At 42.9% G+C, this 25,013-nt stretch overlaps 1 protein-coding gene across 3 annotated transcripts in view; it reads right to left on the reverse strand.

Moving 5' to 3' along the window:
* The window catches only part of PRKG1 (protein kinase cGMP-dependent 1), a 1,188,324-nt gene that overhangs the window by 201,248 nt on the left and 962,063 nt on the right, over positions 1-25,013 (reverse strand). For all 3 annotated transcript variants that reach the window (XM_040624668.1, XM_040624667.1, XM_040624666.1), the window contains 2 exons: positions 12,077-12,154; positions 4,764-4,858 (listed from right to left, as the gene is read on the reverse strand). In XM_040624668.1, the coding sequence (XP_040480602.1) occupies positions 4,764-4,858; positions 12,077-12,154 (173 nt within the window). The remainder of the gene's footprint in view (positions 1-4,763; positions 4,859-12,076; positions 12,155-25,013) is intronic.

Consider the following 25,013-nt stretch of genomic DNA (forward strand, 5'->3'; position numbering starts at 1 on the left):
TCATCGAGTTCAACTGTCTAGGTTTCCAAATTCAGAACCAGACACCCAGAGAGGTACTGGCTTGTTCCAAGTGATATCGTGAGTGGCTGACTCCACATCTAATGCTATGTCAGTTATACCAAGTGCTCTAAAGGTTGGTCATGAAGTAGCAGAACATTCTTGGGAATGATGCTGGTGATGATGCCAATGCTATTGATAACAATAGTGAAAACAAGATGGCGGTGGTGCTGACGATAGCAGCTTTTTTTGAGCATAATTTAAATTCTAGACACTCACTCAAATGTTTTATAACAATCCTCTTGATTATTCCTCTCGACAACCAAAAAAAGGGAAAAGAAAGTTAGGTACGATCATCACTGCCATTTCTGGTTAAAGGAAAACCTTCCATGGTCTTGTAATTTGCAACTGACAAAGTGGATCCCAGGCCAGGCAGGCAGACTCCTGGGCTGGAACCCTTCACCACAGGCTACGCTGGAGACTCAAATGTCAGGGGAAGGGGACAGGGCCAAGTGGGAGCTCAGCCCCATCTTGGTCAGGTTCCGCTTACTCTTAGGTTTTCCCCTATTACTCCAGATGCACGGCGTGGGTTTGGCTTAGAATATGACACCATCTGATGCCTATGTGGATTCTGTGTGGTTTCAAGTCAGGTGGAGAGAGCTCAAAGCCACAGTAAGCGTGTGATAGATAGACTCATGAGTTACCAGACCACACCTGCAATAATTTCTCTTAAAGACAATTTTAATTTTCCTGTACGTAAGGGAAGAGTCCTTCCGTAAACAGTACAGCATTTTGTCCTCTATCTGGTGTGGTAAAACCATTACCACAGCAAAACAAACAAACAAATAAACAAACAAACAAAAAAAACCCTACAAAACAGTGCTTAAGCCAAGGAATACAAATAACCTGCCTCACATCAACCAAACGAAGTGAAAACAATCCATGACCTCAGTTTCTCTGTTAAGGAGATGCTATTGGTTAATGGATGGTAATCATATAGATGGTAAGACGGCTAGATCTAGGACTCTACTGTCTGCACAGAACAAGGAACTGGAGCTTGTCCCTTCTAGAGGCAGACCTCTAGAGTGGGATTCTGAAGTCAGAGTACTGAGCTCACATTTCAGCCCCATCATTCAACCATCTACCATGTGCTGCACTCATACTAGTATTAAGCACTCTGAAATTTTACAAGAATGGTCAAGGATACATGTCCAAATTAACCAGTTTATCAATATTTTCATGGTCCACTGAATATCCTCAGGAAAATAAAGCAACAGTTCCCAGTACATGTAAATTTTACATGTGACAGAACAACAACCTGAAATGTTGTGTTATGTACAGAAATTCCGACTATGTAATTTGTCTTCCAAGAATAAAAATCATGTGATTTGCAAAGAAGCATAGATATTACCCAAAAGGATACACACAGTGCCCAGAGGACTTTCTATCTCTTTCTTTCTTTCTAACATCTATTTTTAAGGTTTTTAGAGGGAAACAAGTGAAACAAATCAATCTGATTTGTGAAAAGTTAGGATTTCTTGTGTCAAACATTGAAACTCAAAGAAAAGATTAAAAAAGAAGAACATAGATAGTCCAAGTGAAAAACAGCTTACACACACAGAACATCAAAACATTAAAAAAAAAAAATCAAAGCAAGGTAATAATCAAGAAGGGTTAACCTAATAGGCTTCCTTCATTTGATTCTGATACAGGGTTTTAAGAAGACATACCTGATAGATAGAAATCACAAAATGGCCGCTCACAGCTCAAATCATTTGCAGAAATGTTTGTTGGTTTTTGTTTGTTTGTTTGTTTGTTTTTTGGGGGTTTTTTTGCTTGCAGAGCTCTTTTCAAAAATCGAGTTACAAAATCACACCTTATATTTTTTTTCAAAACCTAAGTTTTTTCTACTAAAAAATTAAAAAAAAAAAAAAAAAGCCTAGCAATGAGCTGGAGCTCGGGAATTGCTGTCCTCTTCATGTAAGGGTTTCTAGTTTTCCCCCTTACCTTACTCGTTTACATTACCAGCCTGCCCCCTGTAGACAAGCGAGCTCATAATCCCTCACCTACTGCCCAACAGATCCAAGTGGAGAAAGTGATCAATGGCAAAAAGAAATGCCTGATTGGGCTTCATTAGAGAGGTTGATTTGTTTGTTCATTCGTTCATTCATTCGTTCGTTCATTCGTTCACTCATTCGTTCTTCATTCATTCAATGAATACATGAGTATCTGAAAAGTGCCAGATACTGAGCTCATGTAAGAATATAAATATTTGGACGTCTCATCAAGGTGACATGCAGCCATGGATCTCGATGTGTATCAAAATGCGTATAATAGAGAGAGTTGAGGACAAAACAGTGATGGATTTTAGGAAATCGAATGAGAAATTCTAAGTTCTAACTTTTGCAAGGGACCCAAAGGAACGGGAATTTGAAAAAAGAAAGGGTGGGGGCATGTGGGTGGTTCAGTCGGTTAAGCACCCGCCTTCGGCTCTGGTTGTGATCCCTGAGTGCTGGGATCAAGCCCCATGATGGGCTCCCTGCTCAGTGGGGCATCTGTTTCTGCTTCTGCCCCCTCCCCCCTGCTCCTATGCACTGTCTCTCTCAAATAAATAAAGAAGGAAGGTAGGGAGGAAGGATGGATTTAAGGAAGGAAGGGAGGGGTGGTCAGCAGTGTAAAAATGTGGCTGAGAAGGGAAGTCCAAAGACAGAAAAGGAAGAGCATTCTCTGATTAAGTAGCAAACTCCTAGTGACATTTAAGAGGGCACTTAGAGTAGGCTGATAAAGCTGGGCTGAGCAGTGAGGATATAAGAACAAAGGGCATAAGAGAGAAAGGCATTGCTGAGGGAAGGATGGGGTCAAGGAGAAGGTGGGGGAATGGGAAGGGGGGGTGGAGTGGGGAGCCGGTCAGAGCAGAGGGCTGAATACATACAAGAGAGACAGTTCATGGGAAGAGCCATATGCCAGAATGAATTCAGTCTAGCTGGAATACCACTGCATTCTGATACCAGAGAAAATCTGGTAACTTTTCCATGAACCATACCCTCACAGTCACTTCTTAAGACACATCCTAGGAGCGGGTTTACTTTCACCCTATAAGGTTTCTTTAATAGGCACCCAAATTCAGTGACAATAAGCTACAAAAGAAAACCTGTCCATTTTCAATTATGTTTTATTTTCTGGTGTTCCACTTGTGATTTCAATCAGAAATGATTGAAAATATTTCTGTTTCTTTGGCTTTGTTGGAAATGGCATTTTTCACACAGGCAGTTAATCTTGGACCAATGGAATCAGGAGGCATTATTCTTTAGAATCCTCTATGTATAATCAAGGGAAAGAAATATTCAAGTACAAATGATAGGTCTGCGCACTTTATACTAAAAAGATAATGTTTATTGCATTCTTTTGTGAATGTACAGTGAACATGGTATTTCTTCCAATGTTGCCGCTAGGAAAAAATCTAATGGCAAGCACGTGCTCCTCAGATAAGGATCAAATGAACTAAGCAGAAGAAAAGAAGAAAGTGAAATGCTTTTAGCTCTGAATGTTCATAAGGTAATGTGGCGTATGTAAGATGACTTATCGGGATCTTGGTTTTGTTTCTGTAGCTGCAAAACGGTAAGAAAGAAAAAAAAAAGCTGCTATCTGATTGTGGCTTAAAAATTAAAAAATTCCCTAAATGATTTCTTCATAGAAATTTCAAATAAAATGCTTATAGTGTAATTTTTAAATGAAAGGATAATGGACGCAAAACTGATTTCCAAATATTTTAGGAATGAATTATATCCTATTATTGTTCCTCTCCAGCAGACACTCCAGCACCTGGGATTTGATACAAATATAAATGTGTATTGGCTCTTTCTTTCTTTCTTTCTTTCTTTCTTTCTTTCTTTTTTTTTAGAGATTTATTTATTTCCTTATTTGAGAGGGAACCCAAAAGTGTTGGGGGGGCAGGGCGTGAGCAGGGAGGGGAGAGGAAGAGAGAATCTCACACAGACTGTATTGGCTATTTCTGATTCAAGTATATGTATATACACAGGGCACTGAATTTTGAAAAGTCTCGTCTATCTCTACAGCGATAATTGAGATGTGTTGCTTACTGGAAAACAACAAGAGAATACTGAAACAGAGCTGTCGTATTTGTCATGTGTTCTGCAACAGATGTAGTTCAAAGTCAACTGGGTTCCTCTTCCATAATATGTGGGAAGAAATCCCAATGTTTGCTTCTTGAGGTCTGTCTTTACAAGTAGAATTCAGGGACCTTTTACAGTATGTGTCTCTGGGTCCAGCCTTTGGAGCCCATCCACGGGGAATCTTCACGTGCGTGATCTCCACCTCTACCACCACCAGATGTGAAGCCCAGCAAGGCTCCATCACCTGCTGCTGTGTTCAGTCAGTTCAGGGATTTCCAAATTGTCAACCAATCATCTTCCTAAGAGTCAGAGCAAAACTGCGGCACAAAGTAGGCTTAGCAGAGACCTTCCCCTTTTTTAGCGTCTTTATAGAGATTGTAGATAAGGAGCACAAAGCCGAGAAACTTCCCCATTAATACAAAAATGATATTACAAAAGTTCATCAATTAATCCTAAAGCCTATATAAATGTATTATAAGTCCACCTGGAAAGAAATAAAAATGGTCATCAAGGGTCTGTGTCCGATATTAGGATCGACAGTAAATAAAGAGCCTGTTTTGCTTGGAGCTCAGCATGTGAGACAGGAATTTATGCAGCACTCAAACAAACGTGTGTAACATGTCATCTACTCACCCCTGCAAGGCTTTCTCTCCAAACCAGTCTCCTTTCCCTAAAGTTCGAAGAAAGACTGGGTCTTCGCTGGGTGAGTCTTCCCGAGTGACATTTACCTACAAAGAGAAACAATGGAAGTCTATATCCACTGCACACACTGACTGATCAAATCAACACTAATTGGTAATGTTAATTCCACTTTTTGTTTCTTCTTTTAAACTTACTGTCATGAAGCCCATGAGGACGTGATCACTGAAAGGACCAAAGAAGAATATCACAAATTTCCATGAAAACCACAAGAAATGCCCTCCAAATATTGTTATGCTGTTTCAAGCTGTTTTCAAGTAGTAATAAGTTACTCAGAAATTTGAATTTCACTTACTCCTCCTTCCGACCTCCTATGAGGCAAGCACTATAATGGATTAAGGGAGCATTCCCCCAATCATTTTTAATGGGTTTATATGTTTGAATTTTTAAAATATATGAATTGCCTAATACAGTATGTATCCTTCTGCAACTTACACTTTTTCTCTCAATATCATTTTATTACTTATCCATGTTCTTACATAGAAACCTAGTTCATCTACTTGAATGCTTCTGTGTCTTCCATTCTATATGTTTATCCATCCAATTCCTTATAGATGGATGTTTAAATTGTTTCCATTCTTTTCTGCAGTTAACATCTTTCTATGCACCTCGCATGCATGTCCCCATTCCTCTGAGACAATGCCTGTCTATTTTCCTAAGAATCCAGCCTCCATTCAAAGGCCAGTCACATGTTCATGAAGCCTTCTTACAGGTCTCTAACCCACGACAGTCCTTAAGGTCCACATACTTCATTCAGAAGGATTTCATTTTTTTAAAGATCTATGAATTGCATGGTTATCTTTTTCCTTTTTTACCATAAGAGTGTGCTCTTCAAAGACATGGGTTTATCTCTGACATTCTCTACAATTTATAATAAGCACCTAATAAAGAGCTGTAAGTTGTTGGAACAGAAAGGATTTATTACCTAAACAAGATATCTGGGCCCATACAGGCCTTTTGACTTGGGTGACAGTCCACGGAAGGAAAGTAATAATATTTCTGTTGCATGAATAAAGACATAATGCAGTAAGTTGTACCTTTGTGTTAATTCATTTCCCTTCAAGTTCTACTAATATTCATAATACTGGCTATGTTTCTTCTAGAATGGTTAAACAGTTAAAACTCACCTGGCTGGAAAATGTAATGAAGTAGAAAAAAACTAATTTCTTAAGACAATGCTAGACACTTAAGCACATTTAAAAATACTGTGCTTCAGGTTTCTAAGTTTAGAGAATGGATGACAAAGACCAGAATTTTTATAAGTATTAAGAATGTACATGCAAGGTGGAGGGAATTCAATTATTATTCTCCAATGATATATTTGATTACTTTTCCACACTGTGTTTCAAAACCAGGGGGATACAGTTTTTAACCCTCTTACGCCAAGCTATATCATAGAGATGCTCATTTGCATGCTGATGAGGCTTTCATAGATGTGGGTAGAAATACACTAGCCCATTGATTCTCAAACTTCAGGGTAAGGGGTCTTATTCAAAATTAAGGCTACTGAACTTCTTACTAGATACATTTCCTGAGGCAAGGGAAACAAAAGCAAAAATGAACTCTTGGGACTTCATCAAGATAAAGAGCTTCTGCACAGTGAAGGAAACAATCAACAAAACTAAAAGGCAGCCTATGGAATGGGAGAAGATGTTTGCAAATGACACATCCAATAAAGGGTTAGTATCCAAAATCTATAAAGAATGTATCAAACTCAATACCCCAAAAATGAATGATAGTGTTAAGTAATGAGCAGAGGACATGACTAGATATTTTTCCAAAGAAGACACATGAAAAGGTGCTCAACATCACTCATCATCAGGGAAATACAAATCAAACCCACGATGAGATACCACCTCACACCCATCAGAATGGCTAACATGAACACAAGAAACAACAGGTGTGGGCAAGGATGCAGAGAAAGGGGAACCCTCGTGTACTGTTGGTGGGAATGCAAACTGGTGCAGCCCCTCTGGAGAACAGTATGGAGGTTCTTCAAAAAGTTAAAAATAGAACCACCCTCCAATCCAGCAATTGCACTACTAGGTATTTACCCAAAAATACTAACACAGAGGGATAAAATGCACCTCAACATTTATAGCAGCTTTATCAACAATAGCCAACTTATGGAAAGAGCCCAAATGTCCACTAATTAACAAATGGATAAAGAAGATGTGGTATACATATACCACAGAATATGGCTCAGCCATCAAAATGAATGGAATCCTGCCATTTGCAATGATGTAGATGGAGCTAGAGTGTATTATGCTAAGCGACATCAGAGAAAGACAAATACCATATGATTTTACTCAAAGGTGGAATTTAAGAAAAAAACAGATGAACGAAGTGGGGAGAGAGAGAGGCAAACCATAAAAGAGACTCTTAACGATAGTGAACAAACTGAGGATTACTGGAGGGGAGGTGGATAGGTGATGGGTTAAATGGGTGGTGGGTATTAATGAGGGCACTTATTGGAATGAGCATGTAAGTAAGTGATGAATCACTAAATCCTACAAGTGAAACTAATACTACACTGCATGTTAACTAACCAGAATTTAAATAAAAACTTGGAAGAAAAAAATAAAGGCTAGCAGACTCCTATTCTTGAAGTTCTAATTTAGTGGGACTGGGAAATCTGTATTTGAAAAAGATTAATATTGGTAATTTAGATGCAAATGTTCTGTAGACCAAACTCTGACATACATCAATTCAGCGTTTTATTTCTAGGTCTCAGTTTTCTCATCTGTCCTATGAGGCAACCCAACAAGATTATTTGTCAGTCCTCACTACTGAAAAAAAAAAAAAAAAAGTCACGAACTCAGGTATAATATACTACAAGATCATGAATTCAAAATTAGATATAAGGATACATTACATAATTACACATTTGCCGTCTGGTTGTAACAACAACAGCAAAAATGATCAGAAATTCCAAATGGTAGACAGATGCAAGGCGTGGGGAGATTTCGGTGGCTTCGGGAATATTCTTTACAAAGATGTTACTGAAATGCAGTAAAAGAGCCATAAGAAGTGGGCCACCTATCGAATAGACCACTTTCTGCTTACATGACAAGTGTGAAGGAAAGCCCATCTGCATAATCCATGTATGTGAAAAGATAAGCAGTTCAAAGAGCAAGAATAAAAGCTCTGTTTTAAGGTTGTAATTTCCACACTGTTTCTTTGTACATATAATGAATAATTCTAAATATGCACAGACACCCGGCATAGACATTTGCATCTTTAATTCTAAAAACATGTCCGGGTAGAGAAAGTTACATACACAGAGATAGCCTCTTGACCTATATTACTTTGGCCTCTATCACTTAGTCTTTTCCCTGAAACCACGAAGTACTTTATAATCCACAACGCTATGGGAAAGAACTGGCTATGGAGCCTAACCCCTGTTACCCTCATCACCTTGTCCAAAAAACAGGAGGGTTTTCTCAAAAGAGGGTGTGGGTATGTGTTCATGAATTAAATGAGAAAATCTATGAAAAGCATCCTCTTAATAATAAGTGCTCGGGGTGCCTGGGTGGCTTAGTCAGTTGAGCATCTGACTCTTGACTTTGGCTCAAGTCATGATCTCAGGGTCATGAGATCGAGCCCTAAGTCTGGCTCCCCACTCAGCAGGGAGTCAGCTTGATTCTCTCTCTCCCTTTCCTTCTGGCCCTCCCCTGGCTTGTGCACTCGTGCGCTCGCTCTCAAATACATAAATCTTTACAAAAAATAAGTGCTCAAAAAAGTTGGGTTACTTTTCTTATATTTCCCCCCTTTCTTCTACTTCTCTCACCTATTTCAGAAATTCATGCATTTGATTGTAAAAGAAATATCCCCTATCACTACTACTGCTCTCTCATTGTTGCTATAAAATGCTAGAGCATAAACTTCTTTTCCTTCTAGACAGATAAAAGAGAGTGTGTATTCTAATGTTCTTTTTACTTATCTATATGTTGACTTTTTCTCTATAAGACATATGTGTAGTCTTGTAATTTGAGTTTTTAGAAACTATTTAACTATATGTATAATTTAAAAAATTAACAATCAAAATAAAAATTAGATACTTTTAAAGGGACGTATAAAATTGATCTTTGATACCAAAGTGTCCAATAAACAAGATCAATGTGCACAGCCAACATGTTTAATCAGAAACAATTCATAAAGAAAGAAAATGTTTTAGTACAGATTAAGCGGGTTTTATAACAAAGCAATGTTTATAGTAAGAAAAGAAAGAGCGTGGAATTTACAGGTTTATGGGGAAGACCCGACTGGAGAATGAGGGTTAGTGAGGTAATTATTTTCCTACCTGGGTGACTATTAGGTTACAAACCCCAAGGAGTCCCTAAAACAAAGCAGTTCCCCTTTCAATGTTCTGCATATGTCACTCAAAAATTTGTCCTGTTATTTCCAAATCAAAATGCCTCCTGATGCAAATGAGGACACTTTGGAACTCTGTCTGGTAGTTTGGGATATGTACTAGGTAGGAATTTTTTTTCTGAACTTGAAGCTTGCCTCTATTCTTTGAGTCATGAGTTAAATTCAGTGTGGGCAAGATTTATGATTCCTAAGACTGATTTGACAATTGAACCCTTTTTTACAGGGGTAAATTAGTTTTTCTCTACCCTGTGTCCTAACCCACTCTCCCAACATGTCTGTCTTGAATCTTATGTTCGTGATCCCCTTTCTAATGTTGGCAATTTAATGCACGTGCCTACATGCACTCACATCTCATTCCATGCATAAGTACCATATATTTGCCTGTTTTTGAACTTTAAAAATATAAAGCATGCCACACATATTCTTCTGCAACTTGCTTCATTTGATCAGTATTGTATTTGCGATTTATCCAGTTCTTCCATGTTCATATACATAGCTGTAGTTCATTTCCTCTCTTTTCATATTATCCTATTATATTAATATATTTTATATGTGTTTATAGATTTTACATACTATATTTCATTAATTCTTCTAGAGATGTCACTGTGTTTCAGGTTTACATATATAACTACTGTTCTATCTCTTCATTTCTGGATATATTTTTCTTGACTTAGTGCAATGGTTGGGGCACCTAGTTCCACACTAAACAGAAATGGTGATAATGTGCATCTTTTTCTTGATCTTGATCTAAAAGGAAGGGCTTCTTATGTTTTACTCTTACGTATCCATATACAAATAAAACTTCCATAATTTTCATATTCAACAACACCAAATATCATGTTAAGCCAATTTGTTTAACCAACATGCTTAAATACTTGTTAATTCTAAGGAAAGCCATGTGGTTTTAAATGGCATTTAATGGACAAGAACTTTTTTAAAAATATATTTTATTTATTTATTTGAGAAAGAGAGAGAGAACACAGAGGCTATGGCTGGTTTAAAAAAAAAATTGTTGAGTGTGTCAGAGGAGTCTAACATAGTCTTACCACTTTTCTCCCAGAATCCCCATGGTGCTCTGAAACATCGCCAAGGGAATGGGTTCCTGTGGTGCATTTCCTCAGGATTTCCATTTACACATATTACAAAACTCATTAAGCAGCACCGCTAATACACCTGTTTGCAACTGAAACCGGTCAAAACAGCAGCTTCTCTGAGGTACTGCTTGAAATTTACAGTAATGGGGTAATCACAGAAGTCTGTCAGAAATTCATCTTAAACGGATAAATGCATCATTCCATGATAGCAAAGGATTAGCAGTGTAATAAAGAAAAAATAAATCCAGATAGTCGGGACAAAAAAATCCCCCTGTGACCTACTGAATCATTTTATATTCATGAGGATTTTCGATTTCCCCTGATTCTTTAGTAAATGTTAAGAAATAAAACAGCAAATCCAACACTGTATACATAAACCACAAAATGTTAAGGTTCCTTAGCCTCTAACATTGGAAAATTTAAAATACAGTTTTAAGTGTAACTGTGGTCAGTCATGTCATTTCTTGATGGCTGTAAGATGCTGGTGCCTGATATTTCTGTCTCAGGTTTTCTGCTGTCAGTCAGAAGAACAGGTATAAGACAAACACAAATAATGCTGTCTTCACTTTAGTGTGACAGGTCATTGGTCAGTCCCGAGAGGATTTTCGAAAATGTGATCCCACAAGATTTATAATCTTTCACCTATCCTGTCCACTGCGGCTCTGTACATCTCTCTTTCCTATTTTAGTATGAGCCATAAAGTCCCAGAGTCAGTCATATTTGTTAAATTAGAAGAAAAAAACTCACATTTTAAAAAACTCTTCAACATTTTTATTATTTACTTTTTAAGTTATCTCTATGCCCAACATGGGGCTTGAACTCAGGACGCTGAGATCAAGAGTCACGTGTTCTACAGACGGAGCCAGCCAGGTGCCCCTAAACTTACATTTCAAAGTAACAATTATAAAAATGAAAACTGCTATACAAATCCCCTTCCACTGGCATTTCCTTTCCTATCACTTACCATACTTAGTACATCCAAATTCCTCTTAAGCATCCCTTAGGATGAAGCAAAGTAAGTTCTAATCATTAGTCACGCAGTAAAGACACTTAAACACAAAAATGATTATGACTTCACTGTTGAAAGAAATGAAAGGTATTTTTTAGGGTATTAGAGCATTCATCGTCACGAATCCCCATTTTCTAATTCACTTAATTATTTCATTTTTAAATAAAAGTTAAAAGATTTATAATACTGATAACTTAAAATCATATAAAGGGATAAATTTTGATTTTTCATTCCTATCCCTGGTCCACCCCTTATTTGTCCCTCTCCCTGTAATTTACTGCTTCTAATAGTTTCTCAGTATCCATTCAACATTTCTTGATGAAGACACAATAAAACATGAGTGTATTTACATCCTTGTTGTAAGCAAATTGCCTAAGGACGCTGAGACTGGTAAGTTTCCTAGCGGGATTCACACTTGGGCCATCTGATTGCAAAGCCCAGGTGTTTCAAGACAGCGAGGCTACGGCTCCTGATCACTAGGACCTTTCTAGGGTTTTGGTTTTTTCTTTACTGTTGACGATTTTTAAAGCGACCTTAGTCTTTTTCTTGTTGAGCTATAGAAATTATGGAAATCTTCCCACTTATGCAGATAGTTAAGCATGGTTATTAAATTATAGAATTCAAGCCATTTTCTGGTGTTCAGAATTACAGTTTTTCTTCCTCTGGCATCATTTTTGGGAGATCCATTCTCAGCTATTTCTCTTTCAAGACCCTGCATGTGTGCATTTCCGGGGGTGGCTGATACCAGGCCCCCTGCCCCCAGGGCTTACCGTTCCTTTGCTGATGATAAAGAAGGTGTCCCCTCTTGCACCTTGTCTGATGATGTATTCCCCATTCTCATAGTGGGTCTGAAAAAGAGAAACAGCAACAGAAAAAAAACATTAAGAAGGGAGTAATGTAACAAAAGCTCAATCTCTTCAAATATCAGCTCTGCAGGGATGCATTCATCCTGATGGAGTTTTACCCAGACTGAGAATCCATTATGATTTAGGAATGAGTAATAGTCAATGAACAATAATTACAGAGAAATCATTTTTATCATGCTCATGCTTAAAACTATTTTGTTAATGCCATTTTTTTCTGGGCAATTATATTCAGATCTTTAAATCCATTTTAATAGTTTGATAAAAAAATATTTTTTTCTCCCATCAACTGAGCATGAACTAAAACAGCAGAGCTGCTAATTAAACTTTTTTGTAATATTTTGTCATTTTCATTTTGTTTTTGTATTCTTGTCGTGATGGATAGGCTTTTTTTCCCCCCTTGAGAAATTACTGTGGCATCTAAAGATCTTCATTTTGAAACCAGGATGATTTCTGGTGTGGGTTAGATGGCCCTAGTTGCTTTTTAAGGCACAACTGCATGCTTTAACGTTCTAGCTTCAGCAGTTTAGATTTGGCCCCGTCAGACGGAATGTCTTCATTTTATGGACTGAATTCTAGCCCAGCATCTGCAAGCTCATCAAGGAGCATACGAGAAGCAAGGTAAGGCTGCTAGAGGATGATACAGTGTATCCGTGCTAGGATGTGGACACAGTCACTAGGTCCATTCCCAGGGTAAAGATTACTTCTGCAACGAACAAAAGTAATTTCTATAAGGCGATGTGGGAAAAAAAAGTATATTGCTGGGTCAGGAGATATTACAGAAAAATGAGACTGTGCCATCTGGCCACATTCTTCTCTGCAGCTTAGCAAGGGAGCCATTTTGGGGGAAAGAAAACATTACTTCACACACTCCTTAGAAAACAGATTTCGTGGTTTGCATGTAGGAGTCATGAGGCCAAAGGCTGTGATTCGTCCTTACCCTTCAATACCATGTTCCTTAATCCTGTTGTCTATTCAAGGTTAACATTGCCTTTTGCAAGTACGTGGCATTAAGAACGACCATATCTTTCTTTGCATATCTAGAAAATTAACATACTACCTAATCTTTTTTTTTTTTTTTTTTTTTTTAAGTTAGAGAGAAAGAGAGAGCACAAGCAGGGAGAGCAGCAGGCAGAGCGAGAGGGAGAAGCAGAGTCCCCACTGAGCAGAGAGCCAGAAGTGGGGCTGGACCCCAGGATCATAACCTGAGCCCAAGGCAGATGCTTAACCAACAGAGCCACCGAGGCACCCCCATACTACCTAATCTTACCTTTTTTTTTTTTTTTTAACTCATAACAAGCTTTAAAAATAGGATAATAGAATGCATATTCTTCAACTGATTTCTTTTAACAAGATAGCCATGCTCCACTGTGACATCTAGGTGTTTGGGAAAGGCCAGATCTTTAGGACATGCAGATGTGAAAAGCAACAATCACCACAGTCTTCTCTCCTGTATCAATTCCACAAACATTTCTGTGTGCCTCTGAGTCAGGCCCAGTTGTAGACACTGATGATACAAAGATGAGATGCAAAAATCTCAGAGTAGCACCGTCCACTGGCTTTTGCTCTGAGGGTGGCAGTGTTCGACAGCCACGCCGTCCAGTACAGCAGCCTCTAGCCACATGTGGCTACTGAGCAGTCAAATGTGGCCTGTGTGATTAAGAAACTGAATGTTTAAGTGTATTTAATTTTAATTAATTTAAATTTAAATACACATGGCCAGTAGCTACTGTATCAGCACAGGTAGTAGCTAAAGCAAAGGGAGGAGTTGCAATCTGTACTAGTTCGGTAGGGGGCAGGCTGGAGCATCTTTCCCCACTCTCCAAGAACAGAGCTCCATTAGTCAAATTCAGGACCTCTCTCTTCCCTTCCGCACTCTGCACCAGAGAAGGTGGTGTGGCTTACTGGGCTGGTATGTCTGGAAGTCATCAGCTAGGTAGGGTCGCCTCAGTCCCTAGTCTCTGTCAAGTGGGGGGGGGGGGAGCTCCCCCAGAGACAGACATTCTCTGTGGCTTCTCCAGGGGAAGCAAAATGAAGCTGCCTCTGCTGGGCTTCTGTCACAGAGCAAGTATGGCCACCCAAATACAGGGCCCGGTTTGGGAAGACTGTTTGGCTCTAACACCTAAGGCACATTCCCTAGCCTCCATGTTTATCATTAGTAACAATAGTATTATATTAGTTCCATTTACCTTAGTCTTTGTCATATTTCTCACTTGTTTCCTAATCCAAAACCTCTCAACCCCTGCCCCCGCCACAAACAACTATGCAAATGCTCTATTTTCTGTTGGTAGGGCTTATGTAATGTCTGTTGTATTGTCTCACTCTGTCTCCAGGGCTTCCCCATGGAGGAGATTCTTAAGCTCCAACAGAAGTATGAGGAACAGGTTACAGGATGTTGAGCAGGAGAATGCCTCTCCGAAAAGAAGAGAATTAGCAGCTTATTATGCCCACATAACAGTAGCAGAAATACTATCATGTTGGAAAAAATAGAAAAATGCAAATAAAAAGCTCCAAACTTGGAAGAATCCTTAGCTCATCTGAGCTCATTCTTCTTACTTATCTCCTCCTTAAAAGCATATCCCTACTCATATGATTGTCATTTCCTTTTAAAAAGCCAAAACTATTTGTACTATATTAAAAAGTACGAAGATAAGGGTTTCTCAGGCACACCACCACCGACATTTTGAAGCAGACAATTCTCTGTTGCTGGGAGCCATCCTGGACAGTCAGTTCAGCTGTAGGATGTTTGGTGGCTTCTATGGCCTCTACCCACTAGAGGCCAGTACCACTTCCAATCCCAGTTGTGGCAACCAAAAATGTCACAAGATATTGTCTATTACCCTGTTGGGGGCAAAACTGCTCCCAGTTGAGAATGTTTGCACTAAATCTTTTGTGGTTTTCTGGACCTGAAATAGCAATTTATTATTTCTCTTGATACCGTGTGCTAGATGATTCTTTGGCTTCCCTTGGTGTTGGCTTGAATCAGTCTAATGCCTCACTCTTGTGGTAAGCATTGGTGCTGGTCTCACACAGGTGACTGTCAGCTTCTATTCTCCTCCACACGGGCCTCTCTATGGGGCTGCCCAGTCTCCTCCATAGCAGGGTGGTCTGGGGGAGAGCCTCCTTATATGGCAACTGGCTTCCAAGGAGGCAAAAGCAGAAGGTGCCAGGCTTTCCCAAGGCCCAGACTTATGCTGCATCCAATGAGTTCAAGCAGGTCCCAGGGCCAGTCCTGATGCAAAAGGAGGGGACTGTACAAAGGTGTGAACCCTAGGAGATGGGGTGCATCAAAGCCATGGGAACACAGTCTCCCACAATCTTCAAGCTTCATATGCATGAAACTAAGCTCCTGAACTCCTTCTCCTAGCCCTGCCTCTCCCATGCCTTCCCTGCATCAGCGAGGCCTACCGCATCTTTTCTGGTACTTGGCCAATCATCTTGGAGTCATATTGAACTCTTCTGTCTCCCAGGCCCACCAGTGCTCTGTCAGCAGCCCTGCTGGCTCCACCCTCAGATTACATCCAGAACTCAATGACTCCTCCGTCTGCCACTATGGCTGCCATGTTCTCCTGCCCAGTCCATGCAGTCCCCTCCTGACTGGGACATCTGCTCCTATCTGACCCCATCGGTCCCCCTTCCCACCTAGCAGCCAGGCAATTCTGTGAACACACAGTCAGCATCTGTCCCTCCTGTGCTCATACGCCTGCAGGGGCCCCTCTGCACCCATGGGCACTGAAGCCCCCAGAGGCTGCAGGTACTAACAGTTTCTGCTCTTTTGCTTCACGGACCTCGCTGCCTGCCTCCCTCCCCTGCATGATGTCTGTTCTAGCCACACCACTTTTCCTGATGTTCCTTGAACACCCAGGCCCATCTCTGCAGAGGCTCTGCCCAGTGCCTGAGATGTCCCTACATCCCAGAGAGCTCAGAAGGAGCTATATTAGGACAGGATCTCAAATGACAGGAGCATGGGTATCAAGGAAGGCTGAAGGTAAAGGAATCCGAAAGCAGGATCATCGGACCCTGCCGAGAGCTGGGGCTGTGGCTTCTGAGAAGGAAGGATCCACTGCCAACCCCAGCCTAGTTTAGAGGGAGCCTGACTTCTCTCTTCTCTCCCATCTGGTATCCCATTGGGGCTCCCCACTGGCTGAGTTCAGCTGAAAGGGGGCAGGGGAACCTTCCCATTCAGGTCAGCCTCTGGGCAGAGAGAAGGACCCAGGAATAATGAAAAGCAGGCCAGGGGGCAGGTGGACTGCATCAGCCCCATGTTTGACAGATCATTCACTCATGTCTCAACCGTCTCCTCCACTGGAACGTCAGCTCCATGAAGGAATTACGTTCCCTGTTGTTCCCCTTGCACCAAGAAGAGCACCTGGGTGTTCTCTAAACATTCACCAAGTAAATGGCTTATGTGGTAAGGACATTTAGTGCCCCACAGAGCAAGGGCTCTCTCCCTTCCTCTGCTGGTTTGCCCTCACGAGATGGGTCCACTGCTCCAGGCATCACAGTGGGGTCAGAGGCAGAGAAGGGCAGCCTCTCATCTTACAACTCCTTCTGGAGAAGGGGTGCCAAAACCCCTGGCAACTGTCCCCATAGGTCTCCTTTGAGTCACACATCCATTCTTAAATGAACGCTTAACAAGACAAATGAGAATACTCCAAATGGTTTTCATGTCTCAAGATCATCCCATGGAGACAGCAAGAAAACCATTCAAATGAAACCAAACTTCTAGCAACAGGAAAATGTGAAGGACAGACCGCAGAGGCACCCAGGAGGGTATGGACCAATCCAAGGAGTCTCTGAAGGGTCAGGACGGGGGTGCCTGGGGAAGGAGGACAGATAAAAGCAGGCTGCAAGACTATGAAAAGGGAAGACTCGGGTCATGCTAGCAGTCTTCACGTCCCTGCCGAGCTGTGGTAAAGCAGAGCGGGGCAGCCTCCCGGGTGACCGGCCAGAGCATGTAGGGGGAGCTCGTAGGGTTTCAGCTGACACCTCAGGGTAAGGAGGCAGGGCATACAGGTCCAAGCAGCTTCAAGGTGGAACCGCCATGCCCACAGCACACATTAGCAGAGGCGGGGTGAGCATGGGCCAAGCCACTGCAGAAGAGATGGAGGGTGGGGTCCAAGGATGCCCGAGGGGGGACTTTAGGGCATCTTCTAGCTTTGAGATGCTGCAGTTCTCTGACAGGTTGTATTTCCCAAAGATGGCCGCCAGAGAGTTTCCATTCCATGAGCTCTCCTGCGTGGTGACTTGGCCATTCTTCCATTAAGAGCTGGAGTCTAATTTCCCTCCTCTTGAAACGGACAGGCCTCGGCAGCTCTTCTGTGACAGCAGCCTGCGTGGAAGCCACAGTGCATGACCCTGAGGTCATCTTGGAAAAAGCCTCCCAGCTTCCACTGGTTCTCAGGAGTCTTCATCCTGGAACCCAGCCCCATGCCGTGAGAACCTCCAGCCACAGCTAGGGGTGACATGCAGGGGATCTGGCTGATGGTGCCGCCCCCACACAGCCTGAGTCACCTCTGTCACTGCAGTCAGCAGGGAGACACAGGAGTGCAGGGGACTCCCAGCTGGGACGAGTTTCAGCATTTGACTGTCCCCATTTGAAGGCCCAAATGTCATGGAGCAGAGACGAGCCATCCCTGTTGTGTCGAATTCCTAACCCACAGAACATAATAAGCACAATAAAATGGTTCCTATCTCATGCAGCTCTGTTTTGGGGTGGTTTGCGACACAGCAGCGCATCACCCAAAACAGACCCCTTGGGGGCTGCACCCCACCTGCTCCTGGCTCCCACCTGTTCCTGGCTCCCACCTGCTCCTGGCAGCTTTGGCTCTGGCTGGTCCTGGAGTTCAGAGACCACCAGCAGCTTCCTCCCCACCCTTGAGGTCTCATTGGAGAGGGGAGGGAAGGGGAGAGTCTGAGACAGAGCCCAGCCAGCAGTCGATCCCTCGCAAAGCCAGCAAAGCACACTCATGGTCCTTATCTTGCCTAGATTTCACAATAACCCTAGGAGAACTTCCGTTAGGGAAGCTGAAGCAAACAGCTTAAATGACTGGCCCAAGGTCCCACCACTAATAAGAGGTGCGAGGAGCTGGTGCGAAGCACGGGCCATGTCCCTTCCACTTCCCTACCCCCACCCACCTCCTCTACCCCCCACCTGTGCCTGGGCAATTTGGTATGGGCAATAACTGTCTTTTTTTAGGTTGCAAAGAAGACACGTATCCAAGTCAATTTCAGTGGCAAACAAAAAGATGGGTCATGACTCCCCAATTGTAAGCTACAGGAGATCCAATCCCACCTGGCAAAATGGGAAGAAGGTACTGAGTCACAAAATGGCATAGTCCAAAGTTAGTGGTATTCAAAATGGCTGAATCCAGGAATCACATCATGGCCCCAGACCAGCCTCCTCCCTTCCCTCGCAGCTCTGTCTGCCTCATGTAGCTCCCCATGACAGCCTAGGGTGTGCCCCATGGCAGTGAGCTCTCCCGTTCCCCGTGCTCCAGACCAGCGGGCTCTTGCAGAACCGTCATCCCTTTGTCCCAGAGATTAGACACCTTGACAGGCACATCTAGAGTCTATGTAATTGGTGGAAATTATCTAATCACCCTCTGAATATCACTGACATGGTTTTGAAACTCAACAGCCACAACTGTCCTATCGGTTCTTTCAGTTTACCTGCACGGGCATTTGCTATACGTTTTTCCAGGCTGTGTAAGCTCGTAAAACTCAGGGTGGCGAGAGAAGCCTAGGGGACGGTGGCCAGAGGTGGTGCAACTTTGCAAAAGCTAATGTCCACGGTGTCGTCGCACCAGGATTCCTGACTCTGCCATGCTGAGATGTTCAATTGCACCCAAGGGGAAGATGATCATATGTGCCGATTCTTCGAGCGTTTCTCTAATTATGTTCATCACATGCCAGCAGTTTCATTGTTTTTTGAAGGTCACTTGGCAGCTCTGCCATTTTCTGATTTCACATTAAATCATGGAAAAACACAGCATTTAGAATGAGCAGAAACCTGAGCAATTAGGCAGATTCCTTTAAAGGTTTCCACAGTCAATAGGAGAAAAGCCAAATCCTTCACATTGCCTGCAAGACCATATACAGTCTGCTCACTGTCCCCCTTTCCAACCTCCTCTCACTCCTGCTTCCTTTGCCCTCAAGCCACACTGGAAGACCCACCCCCTGGGTCCGTTTCTCATCGGTGCCATAGTCCCTTCCTCCCGCCAGGCCCAAGCACCCCATGCTGCACCCCACTGCTTCTCACCTCCTTACAGCCTACTTCTCTTTCCCATCCTAGCCTTCCCCAAATGCACCCCGGCTGCACCGGCTCTCTCCATTCTGTGATTTTACAAAGCACAAAGGTTAACTGCATTGCTCTTTGCTGAGCTTGCGGCTACTCATTTGTAGGACTGTTTTTTGTTGTTGCTGTTGTTATTTTTTTTAAGATTTTTAAAATTTATTCATTTGAGAGAAAGAACAAGCAAAGGAGAGCATGAGCGGAAGGGAGGAGCAGAGGGAAAGGGAGAAGCAGACGCCCCATTGAGCAGGGAGCCCGACTCAGGGCTCGATCCCAGGACCCTGGAATCATGACCGGAGCTGAAGGCAGATGCTTAACCCCCTGAGCCACCCAGGCATCCATGGGATTGTTTTTAATCATGTTTTTCACCAGATTTTAAATGTGCCTGAAGGCAAGGATTGCATCTGGTTTTGTTCACCTTATAACATCCTCCGTGTCTAAGACAGCGCTGGAGATGGAATAAGGACTTGCAAACAGTAACTGCAGGAACGAAGTTGCCCTCCTTAATCCGCAGCTTTCTGGCACCGCCCACTGTCAATCCATTAGAAAGGCCTCCCCCTCTGGATACACACGCCAAGCCAAGCCCAGTTGTCTCTCGCTGTCTCCACTGCTGACACTCTAGTCCAACCAGAACCGCACCTTGGATTTTTGTGACGTCCCCCATCTGGCTTCCCTGCTTCAGCCCTTGCCCCTCACCGCACCCCAACCCACTCCATCTGTTCTTCTTTCTGCAACCAAAGTGACCTCGCAAATTGTGTATCAACTAAAATCACTCGACAGCTGAAAAACCTCGTTTTCGGTGGCTTCCTGCTGCCGTTAAAATCATCAACCACTTACTACAGTCTATAAAGTTCTCTGCATCCCGGCTCCCACCTGGCTCCCCATCCTCATCCCTTTCCAATCACGCCCACAGGGGGTCAGGTTCAAAAACCCTGGCTTTTCCCCCATGCCTTGTACTCACCAGACCAGACCCATCCCCGGGGCTCTGCATTCAGGACAGCCTGTCTAGAATATTTTCCTCAAGGTCCTTGTCACGGTCTATTCTCATCGTTGGGTCTCAACAAGGCCTTTCCAGACCACCCTGAGCACGTGCTTCTGCCTCACTCCCTTTCTGCCCATTATCCCTGTCTGTTCTGTGTGCTTCCTCTGCGCTTCTGCCAATGCTGGTGGCTGCTTTCAAGACCGTGTGAGCACGATCACAGCTAAGCCTTTGAGCGCCCCCCCACCCCCCATGAGAAAGGACTTCGGTCACACCTTCCAGATGGGAAATGATCTTTCTTTTGTGTTTGCTCTCTGGACTCCTCCACCATTACCAACCACACAGGGGGTTAGGAGATTTTGTATTCTATCCATTGTTTCACTTAGAACAATGCCCAGCACAAAGGAGCCATGCGATATAGAACCAAGATAACGGACAGATTTGGCCCAGACCTTTCACTTTGAATGGGGAAGCGGAGTTATGAACCGTAGAGTAGAAGGGTGGACAGAGAAAGAGAAGTGACAGCATAACTACATGGAAACAATCTATCGCCCTCAAAGCCAGTCTTCTCTTTGCTACTAGAAAGAGGGGTTGTAGCTTTGGTTGCTACTCTGTTGGTCTCTGGATTCTCAGAATTCAACACTAATATGTAAAGGTCCATTTAGACTTTTTCAAATCCTCCACATACTTGTTAACTCTTGGCAGGCAGGGGGGCTCAGCACGACGCTGGAGGTGGCATTTCAAGGACTGCGATTTCGCATGACTCCTCTCTACTTCTCAGATCAGACCCCATCATTGATATCAAAGATGCTGGGTTTTAGCTGCTGTTTTTATTTTCAGGCGCCACTGTGATGCGCAATCTACAACTAACACTCCCTTATTAGGAACTAAGACACGAGGTACCATTCTGAAGTACATTTTCACCTAAATTATTTCAGTCAGAAATTATGCCAATTATGTCCCTTTATACTTGAGTTTAAAATTGGAGTCATCCTTCAGTCTTTATTAGAGCACGGGACGTCTATTCACTGACACTGTCCTAACGATTAAGGCACATGTAACAGAGACCACTATGATAATTGCTATGATTAGAAAGACAGCTGCAGTAGGAACCACCTTTATGTGCCTGGATGCATCTGATAAAGGCTTCAAACAGAGAATGCCACTTAGAAAATTAGTGAGTTAAGAACAGTAGGAGTCTTGAGTCATGATTCCTGCCTCCTTTGTTCAGAGGACAGTTTAAGCTTAGAGGAAGAGGGGGACGTCAGGTAGAAGAACAACTTTCTTAGAAATATTGCCTTTCCAGGGGGCGCCTGGGTGGCGCAGCGGTTAAGCATCTGCCTTCAGTTCAGGGCGTGATCCCGGCGTTCTGGGATCGAGCCCCACATCAGGCTCCTCTGCTATGAGCCTGCTTCTTCCTCTCCCACTCCCCCTGCTTGTGTTCCCTCTCTCGCTGGCTGTCTCTGTTACATGAATAAATAAAATCTTTAAAAAAAAAAAAAAGAAATATTGCCTTTCTGGATCCTCAGTCAGTGACATCCTCCAGGGAAATTCTTCCCTCTCCCTGATACCTCAGATTTATTTCAAAGACAAGAGCTCTTAACGGAGAGTAAGATCGTCAGACAGCTCCATCAGTCAAAAAACATGCCAGTGAGGTAGGCAACAGACAAGGTATTTCTTGGTCCAAGACTTCTCTATTTGGTAGAACTCTGTCCATTAGAGATGTCTGGACTGAGATTACCTACGGTGACAAGCCAGACTGACAGCTAGTCATTCGAGGAACATACAACTTTCCACACTGCAAGCCACCAGCAATCAAGGACAGCAATCCGAAGTCTTCGGTGAAATCTACTGTGGAGGAAATGATTGTATCTGTAAACCAGAATTTTCTCCTCTTCCCCCGTCCATGGTCACCATGGGTTTCATCACAGAAGTAGCACTCTACCAACAACTGATGATATTTGCACTCCATGTAGGTTTTCATAAATTGACATTTTGCTCTCACAGATCAATAATTATCAAGGGGGCATGTTCTTTTATGAAGCATTTTCTCAGATAATATTTAACCTCACTAAGGCTGCAATTTTTGCCGACTCTCCTTCCTAACCTCTAAGGAAAATTAACTTTTCCTCACACCACCATTCACAAATTAACCAGAATGCCAAAAGAACAAATTGAAGCCTGGAACACTTTTTCTAACCGGTTCTAACAGTTTCCCTTCACACCGCCACCGATCTGTCCCCATTGAATGTACATCTGGGATATACATGTCTGTACCACAGATTCTTTCTACATCAATGCCATGCCTTGCCTCCTACTCAGGACGTCCCTTATTTATAACCAGTACTTTTTCACCCTTTTCTCCAGCTGGACAACAATTTGGCTCCAAGGCGGCTTGAACTAAGCCATAAAAATCCTCCTTCACCAAGCCTGAACTCCAGGTCCACATGAGAGACATGCCCTTGGTAGGAGTTTGGTCATTCACTAATTTCAACCAGTATCATTTATCTTAGATCAGATCATTTATCACACACTGTGTTTTCTGTGAATGAAACACTGCACTTGGCACCAAACCTACAAAGATACCCACAGTCCCTCGGTCGAGACGCAGCATGTGGTTTAAGAGGTCCTCACCCCAATCCCAAGGACCATCATGCCATTAAGGGGGAGAATGGCAGTATTAAATGAGTGCTTTACTCACCAAGGAACTGGGGCCCTCTGCTGACTCACAGGGTCTCCAGAGAACCCAGACACCTTGGTAGGAACCCAAGTTTAGGCAGAAAATGTGGCTTTTTCATCAATACAATAGCTCAGACTTCTGGAGAGACAGGCTGCCTGGCACTGCCCCTCAAGGCACCACACCAACCTAGCTCACCAAGACATTTTAAGACACAGATAGCCAGTGCCGTGATGATGAGTCCGCCACTTCCATTGCTGAGGATCTGTGTCTACGCAGCTGTCCCTTAGCACATTCCTCCGTGTCGTGACAGCTCTTGATGAAACATTCCTCACTTGGCTGTGACACTGTTTATCAAATTCGTCCACCTTGAACTTCGCCTTAGGGTCCTGAGATATATTCCAGCTCCTAGGAACTTGTGCTCTGTCCTTACTACCTGACTCATTACCTTTCCATCTGCCTTGATGGTGCTATGAAGACCCTGTCTCTACGGAGGCACCCACTCTACTTGAAACCCAAGGACTGATCTATAAGTCAGCCAGCCCACACTGTGTAAGAGAGACATTGTGGGAAAAGAATATCAAGCAGTCCTGTGTGTAGTCCTGACCAGCTCTGTACGGGGACACCTTGACTTGTAAATCATCCTTGCCCTAACAAGGTGCTGGGACAAATCCTTACTAACTTCTGCCCTGATGAAAAGGACAGGTATAAAATCCCCAGGGCCAGAAGTCCTGGGACTGTATAAGCTCATCTTAGAAAATCAGTTCATGACTTGCCCTGGGATGGATCAAGCCAACGGGCTGGCTGAGAGTCAGAATTAAGATCCCCTGCGGAGCAGTGGGCCCAGATGTAGCTCTTTAAAAGAACTAACAAGACTGTCACCATGATGAACAGGAATTCCTGGCAGCTTTGTGTCCTCATGGAGTCCAAGGGACCAAGGAAAGCCATTCCTCCATCTGCCGTGTGCCCCTTGCTCAATGCAATCCATTAAAGAGGTCATGAAATCCGGTTAGTGGATTACAAGCAGCAATTTTTTTAAAAAAATGGAATAGAGCAGAAAATGTCAAAGACATCACAGAAAGTGCAGATAGCATGATTTATACAAGTCTCATATGCGTGTGCAGATGAATACTTAGGTGCGTACTAGGCCCTGACGTAAAATGTGTTCTCACTACCCAGACACCACCCTGATACAACGGTACTTTTCCTTCTTTACAAAAGCCATAACATCCTCAGAACAGGGAGGCATCCTTGCTGCTACATGAAATCATCTTTAGGAATTTTGTTAACGTTAATAAAGACACTAGTGTTGAATTGGATTTTTAGTTGTTTCACTTTGGAAAAAGTACGTAGCAGTTGAAAGTACGGGATCGTCTTTGAAAGGATGTACCATCTACACTGCAGGAAATAGCACTTGCCCTCCGTTTATTGCTGTTTTCTCCAGCCCTCCAGCCCCTTCCCCTCCATCCACCCCGCCCCTGCGTCTGCAATCTGACCAAAGGCAGCCATTTACATGTATATTTTTGTATATCCAAGCGCCCAAGTTTCCACCCTAACATTTAGCATTTCCCATACTACAATAAAACCACATGGGTTTTTGTTCCGCTGATAGTGAACGCTGGCTTCCTTCACTGAATCTCAAAGATTCTTAGGTCTTCATGTCTTTGCTGGCCAGATCACATCATCCTCCGTTAAGCCTCTGCAATACCTCCGGACTTTATGATTCAAAGACAGCTGCTAGCACAGCAGTGATCACCTGCATGCCTCCTTCTCACCCTGAATCCCAGACGCAGGAGGAAAATCGGAGCTCAAATTCCAAAAACGCTTGGGTTTTATCTGATATTCGGCTGAGCTCTTCAAGGACATCAATTGCCAAATGGATTTTCAATCTCTG

The sequence above is a fragment of the Ursus maritimus genome, unplaced genomic scaffold, assembly GCF_017311325.1.
Source record: "Ursus maritimus isolate PB19 unplaced genomic scaffold, ASM1731132v1 scaffold_7, whole genome shotgun sequence".
Lineage (NCBI taxonomy): Eukaryota > Metazoa > Chordata > Mammalia > Carnivora > Ursidae > Ursus > Ursus maritimus.